General features: G+C 20.7%; 3 protein-coding genes across 3 annotated transcripts; 2 read left to right on the forward strand and 1 right to left on the reverse strand.

Annotated features, from left to right (window-relative positions):
• Positions 1-230: 230 nt before the first annotated feature.
• PF3D7_1467600 (conserved Plasmodium protein, unknown function) lies at positions 231-6716 on the reverse strand (the record flags this gene model as incomplete). The annotated part of the gene is made up of 2 exons (XM_001348782.2): positions 231-2059; positions 2231-6716. The coding sequence occupies 2 exons, from the start codon at positions 6714-6716 to the stop codon at positions 231-233; spliced, it is 6315 nt and encodes a 2104-aa protein (XP_001348818.2).
• Positions 6717-8673: 1957 nt separating this feature from the next.
• On the forward strand, positions 8674-9182 carry PF3D7_1467700 (conserved Plasmodium protein, unknown function; the record flags this gene model as incomplete). The annotated part of the gene is made up of 3 exons (XM_001348783.1): positions 8674-8722; positions 8823-8935; positions 9096-9182. The coding sequence occupies 3 exons, from the start codon at positions 8674-8676 to the stop codon at positions 9180-9182; spliced, it is 249 nt and encodes an 82-aa protein (XP_001348819.1).
• Positions 9183-9965: 783 nt separating this feature from the next.
• On the forward strand, positions 9966-10501 carry PF3D7_1467800 (conserved Plasmodium protein, unknown function; the record flags this gene model as incomplete). The annotated part of the gene is made up of 3 exons (XM_001348784.2): positions 9966-9968; positions 10125-10252; positions 10360-10501. The coding sequence occupies 3 exons, from the start codon at positions 9966-9968 to the stop codon at positions 10499-10501; spliced, it is 273 nt and encodes a 90-aa protein (XP_001348820.2).
• Positions 10502-12812: the final 2311 nt, after the last annotated feature.

The following is a 12812-nucleotide window of genomic DNA, read 5'->3' on the forward strand; positions in this document are numbered from 1 at the left end:
ATAATTAAATTTATTCCCATGCTACAAAATGGTTTAATTTCCCTCCTCAAAATTGTACTAGAATAATAACATAAATGTGTTATCTATTTAATAGAATCAGACAACATTGTGTTAATATTTTTTGTATTATTTGAGGTAAAGAAGTGTTAATCTGTTTTTTTTTTTTTTGCTTTTTTTTTTTTTTTTGCTTTTTTTTTTTTTTGTTTTTTTTTTTTTTGTTTTTTTTTAAATTATTTTTCTTTTTTCATAAATATTGAAGAGTGTTGTTTATTTTTGAATGATCCATACTTTGAATCAGACAAAGTTCTGACATTTGCCTTTTTAAAATCGATAGTTTTATGACTATCATTTGAAAAATTCATATTAGTTATATCTGAACGTTTTAAGATTAATTGTTTTTGATTTTCAGGTGAATGGTTTAGAAGCCATTGGATTAAGGTGGTATATATTTTCTTGTTATCTGTAAAATTAATATTATGTGGTGGTTTACTAAAACCCTTTTGAGCACATATCATTAAAACTTTTTTAAATGTTTTTGATTGAATAGATGTATTTCCTTTAGATTCTTTTATGAATATTTGTTCTAATTCTCCTTTAGTAAGTAAATTTTTTAATATTTTATATTGCTTAGTAATATATAAAAATAGATCTAAATTCATACCTTTATTATTATTATTATTATTATTATTATTGATATTATTACTTTCATTACTACCTTTTCTACTATAACTTTCATTAGGTTTAACGATATTTTGATTTATATCATTAACATAATGATTATAAATAATATCAAAAATACTTTGTGTTATTTTCCCATTCTTTTCTTCTTCCTCATTATCTTTTGTTTCTTCCTTTTCCTTAAATTCTTTAATTTCCTTTTGATCATTTTCATTTTTTATTTTTTTAACTGATCCACTATTAGATCTATAAAAAGTACGTTTATTATGTTTAAGTTTTGGTGATACAGTTTTTATATTATCTGTCTCATAATATAATGTATCATTAGGTGATATTTTAATAATATTGGTTCTTTCTTGTATTATCGAATTAGTATCTTTATTCATACTACTAATATATGATTCCTCATATTTTCTGTTTTCATCAATAATATCATCTTTATCTGATATTTGATTGTTTTGAATAATTTGTGCATTAAGAAAAGAACCATATTTATGATTATCACACACCATATGATCAACCTGGTCATCAACATTATCAACATTATCAACAATATTATCAACAATATTATCAACAATATTATCAACATTATCAATAATATTATTATCAACATTATCAATAATATTATTATCAACAACATTATTATCAACAACATTATTATCAACAACATTATCAATAACATTATCAATAACCTTATCAATAACATTATCAATAACATTATCAATAACATTATCAATAACATTATCAACAACATTATTATCAACAGCATTATTATCAACAACATTATGAACAACCTTATTAACGATCATATCATGAGACCTATCTATAATCATATCATCAAATTTAGCATCAACTCTATGAACAACCCTATGAACAACCCTATCAAAAACCCTATCAACAAACATATCAATAACCTTATCGTCAACCTTATCAAGAGCCTTATCAACAATCATATTATCAACTATTTCATCAATAGATGCTATATTGAACTTTTCAAAACAATTATTTATATCTTCATTATTTTCTTCAGCACTACTTGTGAGTTCGTTAATATTATTGTTCTCTATTGATGACTCTTCTTGGTTATTATCTTTCTTTTCTACTTTTTCATTTTCTTCTATCCATTTCAATTTCGAATCATGGAAATTTATTATTTCCTCTATACATTTCCTTTCGTGAATATCTAATTCATGATCATTTAAAATTTGTCTATAACTTGTGAGATTATCTCTTATATAATCTGAAATCCTAAATATATTATCATTGCTGTTACTTAAGGATTCAAACGTATGTACAGGAAGAATGTCTTTTTCATTTTCTGAAGATGCGTTTCTTATATCTTGAACGGAATTAGCTACACAACTATTGCTTTCGCATGATTCTAAAATGAATAAAAGAAAAAAAATAATAATAAAATAAAATAAATCAAAATGAATATATACATATATATATATATATATATATATATATATAATCAAATATAAAAATATATAAGTGTATACACATATTTCAATGATTTTCCCTTTTTTTTTTTTTTTTTTTTTTTTATTACCTAATTGTTTCAGATAAAATTGAGACTCATCCATCTCATTATATTCTTCATCTTTTAATAGCGGTTGATCAACGATGTTCTGTTCATCAGTTTCTACATAATTTTTGTTATTATCTTCGTTATCAACATCTAATGTCAGTTCGTTTATTTGTGATACTTGTGTAACATCGTTTTGAAACTGTATCTGACTCGTTTCTTCATTAGTATTTACATCTTTATTTAATTCCTTATTCTCCTCACATGTTACATTTGAATTCGTATTATTTGTGATATTATTTATATTATCACTATTATTATGAATAGGTATTTCATTTTCAGTACTGTTAATTTTGTCCACCCCATTCTGCAATATGTGTTTATTACTATCTCCATTATTGTCATTACCATTTTCATTATTTCCATTACCATTACCATTTCCATTACCATTACCATTTTCATTATTTCCATTACCATTTCCATTACCATTTCCATTACCATTTCCATTTCCATTTCCATTACCATTTCCATTACAATTACCATTACAATTACCATTACCATTACCATTTCCATTACCATTTCCATTACCATTAACATTTCCATTTCCATTACCATTTCCATTTCCATTACCATTACCATTTCCATTTCCATTACCATTTCCATTTCCATTACCATTTCCATTACAATTACCATTACCATTTCCATTACCATTTCCATTACCATTTCCATTACCATTTCCATTTCCATTACCATTTCCATTTCCATTACCATTTCCATTACAATTACCATTACCATTACCATTTCCATTACCATTTCCATTACCATTTCCATTACAATTACCATTACCATTACCATTACCATTTCCATTACCATTACCATTACCATTACCATTACCATTTCCATTACAATTACCATTACCATTACCATTACCATTTCCATTACCATTTCCATTACAATTACCATTACCATTTCCATTTCCATTTCCATTATTGTTATTACCATTTTCATTTCCATTATTGCTATTATTTTTATTATTATGTATTCTTTCTTTTTTATTGTATTTTCTTTTTCTTTTGTTATCCTTGTCTTTCTTCTTTTGATTTTCTTTTATTATTTTTTTTTTCTCTAATTCTTTCGCCAAATCTTCAACAGATTCTATTTTCTGTTTTCTTTGGCGTAGTGAATAAGGTTTACCGAACAAATTTAAAAGGACTCCTTTATCATTCTTATTATTATTTGTATAGTTTGATTCTTTCATTTGATCATCAAGATTTAATTTCATAGCCTTATCATTTACGTCCTTTAAATTTTTCCATGAATATGTTATGACAAATACTTTTTTGTCTGGATTTTGATCAGCAGTTGAATCAGCAGCTTCATTATCTACTAAAGGATTTTGTATTTCGTTCTTATCCTCTTGAACTAATTGATCAGATTTTACATCATTTGATACTAATGTAACTTCATTTTCCTTATTGTCTGATTTTTTAGATTTTCTTTTCTTTTTTCTTTTCTTTTTCTTTTTTTCTGCTTCTTTATTCTCATCCTTCATATTTTCATCAGCATTAGATATTCTTTCCTTCTCATCATCATTTGATGTGTTTTCTTTCTTATTATCAACATTAAAGTTGTCTTCTTTTTTTTGATTACAATTAGCAGTTTTTTCTTTATCATTTAATGTTCTTCCTTTCTCAGCGTCATTTACTGTGTTTTCTTTCTTATTATCAACATTTAAATTGTCGTCTTTTTTCTGATTAAAATTAACAGTTTTTTCTTTATCATTTAATGTTTTTTTCTTTTCAGCATCATTTGATGTTTTTTTCTTTTCAGCATCATTTGGTGTTCTTTCCTTGTTAGCACCATTTGATGCTTTTTTCGTGTTAGCATCATTTGGGTTTTTTTTCTTTTCAGCATCATTTGGGTTTTTTTTCTTTTCAGCATCATTTGGGTTTTTTTTCTTTTCAGCATCATTTGGTGTTTTTTTCTTTTCAGCATCATTTGGTGTTCTTTCCTTGTTAGCACCATTTGATGCTTTTTTCGTGTTAGCATCATTTGGGTTTTTTTTCTTTTCAGCATTATTTGGTGTTCTTTCCTTGTTAGCACCATTTGATGCTTTTTTCGTGTTAGCATCATTTGGGTTTTTTTTCTTTTCAGCATCATTTGGGTTTTTTTTCTTTTCAGCATTATTTGGTGTTCTTTCCTTGTTAGCACCATTTGATGCTTTTTTCGTGTTAGCATCATTTGGGTTTTTTTTCTTTTCAGCATTATTTGGTGTTTTTTCCTTGTTAGCACCATTTGGTGTTTTTTCCTTGTTAGCACCATTTGGTGTTCTTTCCTTGTTAGCACCTTTTGATGCTTTTTTCGTGTTAGCATCATTTGGGTTTTTTTTCTTTTCAGCATCATTTGGGTTTTTTTTCTTTTCAGCATCATTTGGGTTTTTTTTCTTTTCAGCATCATTTGGTGTTTTTTTCTTTTCAGAATCATTTGGTGTTTTTTTCTTTTCAGCATCATTTGGTGTTTTTTCCTTGTTAGCACCATTTGGTGTTTTTTTCTTTTCAGCATCATTTGGTGTTTTTTCCTTGTTAGCACCATTTGGTGTTCTTTCCTTGTTAGCACCATTTGATGCTTTTTTCGTGTTAGCATCATTTGGGTTTTTTTTCTTTTCAGCATTATTTGGTGTTCTTTCCTTGTTAGCACCATTTGATGTTTTCTTCTTGTCAGCATTATTTGGTGTTTTTTTCTTTTCAGCATCATTTGGTGTTTTTTTCTTTTCAGCATCATTTGGTGTTTTTTTCTTGTCAGCATTGTTTGGTGTTTTTTTCTTTTCAGCATCATTTGGTTTTTTTTTCTTGTCATCATCATTTGATGATTTTTCTTTCTTATTATCACCATTTACTATTTTTTCCTTATGGATTGAAGAATTTTCTTTTTTTTCATCTACCTTTACTGTTTTATTGTTACCAATTGAGTTTCTTTCCTTTTCTGCATTTATCATCATTCCTTTTTCTTCAACTTGTGACGTTTTTTCCTCTTTCTCAAGATCATTTAAATTTTTCTTTTTATTCTTTGGTTTTCTTCTTTTTTTCCTCTTGTTCTCATCACTTTTCACTTGTTTTTCATCCTCCTTAGATGTTTCTTTCATCTTCTCATCACACTTCACTTTTTTTTTTTCATCATTCGTTGACGTCTTTCCCTTTTGCTTGTCAACGTTGGATATTTTATCCTTTTTCTGATTACCATTCAAATTGTTTTTTTCTTTAAAGGTGGTTTTTTTTTCAGATACCTTATCAACTTTCACCTTTCTATCACTTTTTTGAACAATGGTCCACGTTTTTGCTTCATCTTCATGAGAACTTGATAATATATACTTTTCATAATCTTCGCTTGATTTACTTTCCTTTTTATGATCAACTCTCTTTCTTTTGTCTCTTTTTTTAACGACCTCCCATTTATTTTCCTTTTCTTCATCTGAATTTAATATATCTAATAAATCTTCATCAAAGTATAATAGTTCTTCCATTTGTTCATAAAAATTTAATATTTCATCATTTTTCTCATCAGATTTTGGAGCACTCTCCTTTTTTTTCTCATACAAATTTGATATTTCTTCCCTTTTCTCATGAGAATTTGATATTTCTTCCCTTTTCTCATGAGAATTTGATATTTCTTCCCTTTTCTCATGAGAATTTGATATTTCTTCCCTTTTCTCATGAGAATTTGATATTTTTTTCGTTTTCTCATCAGAATTTGATATTTTTTCCTTGTTCTCATAAAAATAAGAACTTTTTCCCTTTTTTTCAACAGAATTCAATGTTCTCTCCTTTTTCTGATTAAAAGTTGAGAATTTTTCCTTTTTGAAATAATCTTTCCCCATACTATACTTTTTTCCAAAAGCGTCATTTCTTTTTCCCTTATTAAATTTTGGATACGATTTATATGAAGATGATTTCCTTTCTTCATTTTTCGAACCACGTTTTAAAGGAACATCAACTCTTAGTATGCAATGCGTAACTGCTGCACCGCTTTTTAAATTTACAGGTTTACCATTAGTAACCTTGTCAGCATAGGATATATAACTTTTCACATCCTTGTTTTCCACGTTTTTCGTTTCCTTAACAGCTACTTCTTCATTATTTTCATTATTCTTTTTTTTGTTTTTTTTGTTTCTCTTCTTTTTTTTGGGCAAATTGTTCGTGGTTCCTTCTACAACATCTAATTTGTTCTTGTCTCCCTTATCAGCATCATTATCTAATGATGTGTTTAATTTTTCAACAGCTGAATTTTCCTCTGGTTGTTCCTTTTGTTCATTACTTGTTTTATTTTCTGGAACAGTTTTCACAGCACTTTTCAATTCAACTTTTCCTTCCTCTTTATCAGCACTTGTAGATTGTTGTGATGTTGAATCTACAGGAACCGATTCATTCTGATCTCGATTCTTGGCAATATGGTTTTTTCTTCTTTTGGACTTTTTGCCATTTGAAAGAGAATTGCCGTACAAAATATCACTCATTGTGTTTTCAATATATCTTTTTTTTTTTTTTTTTTTTTTTTTTTTTTATTAAAAATTAAGAATATTAATTCATATACATATATATATATATATATGTATATAGATAGATAGATCTATATATGTATATAATATGTATGATTGTTATGTATTATATATTTTATTATGATACCATATTAATTATACATACAAACATTTTAATTAAAATTTTAACGTATATATATTAGTTTATATATATATATATATACACAACAAAAATAATGAAATGTTATATAGTAAAAAACAGGAATAGGTAAAGAAATATAATATTATCAAATAGATAATCTATATAAATATATATATATAAATATATACATATAAATATACATAAATACATTATATATATATATAATAAATTTATAGAAACAATATCTTTTATGTATTATAAATTTATAAGGGAAATAAAATATAAATAAAGTATAAATATATATATATATATTTATATATATATATATATATATAACAAATAACATAATATATATTTCTTTCTATTATTATGCATCCAGTATTTCCATATAAAAATAAAAAATAAAATATATTAACATAATTATATTTTGTATCACGATAATTATAATGTTATTTTTTTTTTAATTTTACTTTTTTTCCCCAACCAAATATAATATATATATTATGGGGATATATATATATATATTTTTTTTTTTAATTTTAAGTTTTTTGCTTCTTTTTAATTTTTATGCTTTTTTTAATATTTTTATATTTTAATTTTCTTTATTATTTTTTCTACATAAATAATATAAAAATGAATAATATTAACAAGCTTATGATTTTTTTGTGTAATGAAAATAAAAAAAATTTTATATTAATTATATATAAATATAAATTTTTTAAAAAATAAAAATATAATATAAATAAACAAATTTATTAATAATTATAATTTAATTTTTTAATAAAAATAATAATAAATATATTTATTTAATACCAATTATACACAAAATGATACTTTTTGTTATGGAAATGCAAACTAAAAGACGTACAGAAAAGTATCATACTCATATAAAAATAAGTAAATTTATTATATATGTAGTCACATGTGTACTTTTTTTTAATTATTTTTTTTTTTTTTTGAGTAGAAAAAATATATTTTAATGAAGAGACACTTTTTATTGTACAAGAGGAGGTTACCTTTTCATATTTAATATGGAGAAAAAAAAAATATATAAAATAAAGAAATATATTTTATAAACTATAATAAACAAAATTATATATATATATATATATATATATTTATACATGATGTCGTAAATTCTTGTATTGTTTTGTTTTTTTTTTTAAATCTTGTATTTTTTTTTATTTTTTTTTTTTTTATATCATATTAAATATAAATAAAAAAAGAATAAATATAATGAAAACAAGGATACATATTTACATCTTAAGAATACATACAAATTAAAAGGTTTACAGAAAAAATAAAATATATTAATTTTTTCTTCTATTTTTTTCATTTTTTATAATATTTTGGGAATAAAGATATGGATATATATAATTTTATATATATTTATTTTTTATTATATCATACGAAATAATTAAAAATATATATGTGTGATATATATTAAAAATATTGATCTGATATATGCACCTCAAAAAAAAAAAAAAAAAAAAAAAATATATATATATATTAATATAAATGAGAGCAAAAGCGAAACGAATAAATTTTATAAATATTATTATATTCTACGATTTTTAATTTTTAATTTTTATGTACGCCTTATTATTATGTATATAAAAAAAAAAAAAAAAAATATTATATATATATATATATATATATACAAACCCTTAAATATGTAGTATATTTTGTTTTTATTAGCACTTTGCAAAAAGTTAAATAAGCATAAAAATTAGCCTAATATATTTTAAGCATTATACATATATATATATATTTTTTTTTTTTGCGGTATGCTAAATGGAAAATATTGAAACAATGAAGCCTTACTTTCCTGCATCCTTGAATGGTGAGATATAAGTAAAATAAGAATTATATAAGTTATAAATTTGCTTATTTTTTATATACATTTATTCTTTGATTTGTTTATTTTAATATATTTTTCATAGGATGCGAATCTGTATCAGATGAATTTTTTAAATGCTTAAATAAAAACTTAATACCTTTTGGCGATGATAAATTAATAAAAAGTTCGCAACAGGATTGTCAGTATTTTAAGAAGGTAAGAAAAAAAATTATATTGACCGATTATATAATGCTTTAAAAGAAAAGCAAATTATGTATAAACACTTTATATGGTTTATAATATATATATATATATATATATTATATATATATATATAAATATATGTTCATTTATTTATTATTATATTTTTTTTAAGAACTATGAAAAATGTACTGACGAAAAGCTAAAGAAACTTAAAACTCCATTGATGTTTCTCACAGAATACAAAGAGAAAAATAAATAAACCAAAGGGATGCAGAAAAAAGTATTCTTTTTTTATATTATAAAAATATATAAGATTTAAGTGTATGTATTTTTCTTTATTCAAAAATAAGAATATATATTATTTTAATCAATTAATTGGAAGAATGTATATATAAATATTAAATATTAAATATATTTTTTACTTTTTTTTTTTTTTTTTTTTTTGTATATATATATATATATATATTTTATATCATTTAAGGTATAAACATTGTATATATGGAAAATAAAGCTACGATTTAAAATAATTTTATATACTTTTATTTAGGATTTGATATATATATATTATTAAAATATTCCTCTGTATCTTAAATTTTTTTATACAAAATATTATTTATAATGAAATTTGGATTTTTTATTTAAAATATGATATTAATTAAAATGGATACATTTTTTTAATAAAATTTCATTTTATAAATGTATACTTATTTTTATATCGTATTTATTTATTTTTATTTTTATAATAAAAGAATTATTGTGCATATTTATTGATTAATAACATAACAGTAATAAATTATATATATTTTTAATTTCTTTATACATACCTTTATATATTTTAAAAGATGTATATTAGTAAATAAAATAAACACATATATATATATATATATATATATATATATATATATATACATATTTTCTTATTTGTGTTATGTTTATTTATTCAACTAAAAGTTTTTTTTTTATTAAAATATTAATGTTCTACCACTGTAAAACCCACATTTAAAAAAAAAAATAAAAAATTTGTAAAAGGATAAAGGTCAATATGGTAAGTATAAAATTTTGAAGATAAAAAAAATGAGTATTTTTTTTCTTTTATTTAAATATATACTTATAAGTTATAGATTTATCATTGTTAGTAGCTTTTTATAATCTTTGTTATAATAATAAATATTATTTATCTTATCTTTTTATTATATTTAAGAATATGTTTACGGCTCGTAAAGATTTTAATGATTACAAAATATGTATGCAATCACATTTGAATAAAGATATAGCTAAGGAAAAGTGTGAGCTTAAATTGTACAAGGCCATAAATTCAACATCCCACATGTGAGTTGGAGAAGTTAAAAATATAAGGGCATCTATAAATATATAAATATATATATATATATATATATATATAATACATATATATGTTTTTTTTTTTATATTTATAGAATATCAAGGGAATGTCTTCCTTATACAGAAGACCTACAAAAATGTTTTAAGCATTCATTTCGTTTAAGTTTTTGTGATAAAGAAATTATGGACAAATTGAAGACTTGTCAATCAGACGTATACAATTTAATAACTTCATAAGGAAATAAAGATAAATCTATAAATATCATTATTTTATGTTTATCATATTTTATAATATATTTAATATTTTTTTATTATTATATTTTTTTTTTTTTTTTTTTTTTTTTTATGTATATTTCTTGAATATAAAATTAGGAAATTGCACACAAAAAAAAACATATTATATATCTATAATATAGGTGTAATTTTTTATTTTTTGAACTATGTAAAGAATATTTAATTTGTTTTAAATATGTATAAAACATTTATTCATATTAATCCACATAAATATTTTACAAAATTCGTATTTCAATAACACCTTGCTAATAGGTGAAATTACATGGAAATGTATATTTTTTAAAACACTAATAAAATAAAAAAAAATTGTTTCTCATATGATTATTGGAAATATGTTAATATATATATATATATATATATATATATATATTATAGGAAATGTTCATTTTTAATATTGCTCTTTTAATCCTATATGTATATAATATAAACTTATCACTAAATAGGTGTTTATATGTATTCATATATCTATATTATCTTATATATAGAAAAGTGTGCATATAAATATTATATGAACATATTTTGTGTGCATATATAAAATTAATATACATATTCGTAGAAATCTAAAAATAAGAAATATTTGGACCATTTACACTGTAAAGCGAAAGTAAAAATAAACAAACAAAAAAAAAAAAAAAAAAAAATAAGCAAATAAACAGGAATTTAAAAAAATATAATAAGTAAAAGAAAGTATTCAAATAATTATTTTATTTTATTTTATTCATTTATTTTATTTTTTTGAAGGGGAGACATTTATTTTACAATTATATATTATTATAATTTAAATATAAATATATAAATATTATATAATATTTCATGTGGACACATTTTATGATTGTATTAACTAGTTATTTAATTCGTTTTTTTCCATAAATTTATATATACATATAGATTATTCCTAATTGGATATACTTTTCATTACATTTTTTCTTAGGGAAAAATAGCAAAAAAAAAAAAAAAAAAAAAAAAAAACCTGGATTAGATGCATGAATATAAATGAAAATATAATATATATATTTAATTTTTTTTTTTTTTTTTTTGATATGAATATATATAATATATTATATATATAATTACAAATATACCTTTCATTTTTTTAATTAACGTGTAGAAAGTTATTATTATGCTATAAGAAAAAAATAAATAAAAAATATAATATACAAAGTACTTTTTCATCTTATATATATATATATATATATATATATATATATATATATATATTATGTATATATTTTATTTTTTTATAATATTAAGACTTAAGTAAAAATATTAAATTTACACATCCGTAAAAGTTGAAAAATAAAAATGTTAATTATTTATATACATAAAAATTTAATTATATATATATAATACAATACAATACAATATAAAATTTACTTGAAAAATATTTTATATTACATTTTTATTTTAAATATATTTCATGTTTAATTTTTTTTTTTCTTTTTTTGCCTCTTTTTTCTTAAGTAATAAGGTTTTTGAATGTCAACGGAACAAAAATTAAAGTTTTATAAGATATTTCAAATTTCCGTATTATTAGTAGTATAAATTTTTTATAATATATATATATATATATATATATATATATATATATAATATAATATAATATAATATAATATAATAAAATATAATATAATATAATAAAATATAATATAATATAATATAATATAATAAAATAAAATATATTATAATATAATATATATAATATAATATATATTTATATAAATATTTTTTTTCCATTTTATATTTATATTAATATTTATATATATAAACTATTTATACATATGCATATAAATAAATATATTATATATATAATATTTATATATATATGTATAAACTTTTTTATGGTGTAAAACCAAAGATTCTTTGAATTGTACAAATATATTTACTCACACTATTTTCATTTCTGTTATTTTATTTTATATTAATTTTTATTTATTTATTTATAATTATATTTTTTTTCGTGTTTTATTATACTTAATTTTTTTTTTTTTTTCTTTTTTTTTTTTATTCATTTCATTTTCCTTCATTTCCCATACTTTCCATATTTATATAATTTTTTCTTTCTTTTTTTTTTTTTTTTTTTTTTGGTTATATATTAATTTTATTTTTTCTGGTTTTATTATTATTTTACAAAAAAATTATAATATAATATATATATATATATATATATATATATATATATATATATAATAATATATGTTTTTTTTATTTTTTTTAATATAATTTTTTTTTCTAATTTTCTGTACTTCTTATATAT

This window comes from Plasmodium falciparum (genome assembly GCF_000002765.6).
Source record: "Plasmodium falciparum 3D7 genome assembly, chromosome: 14".
NCBI lineage: Eukaryota > Apicomplexa > Aconoidasida > Haemosporida > Plasmodiidae > Plasmodium > Plasmodium falciparum.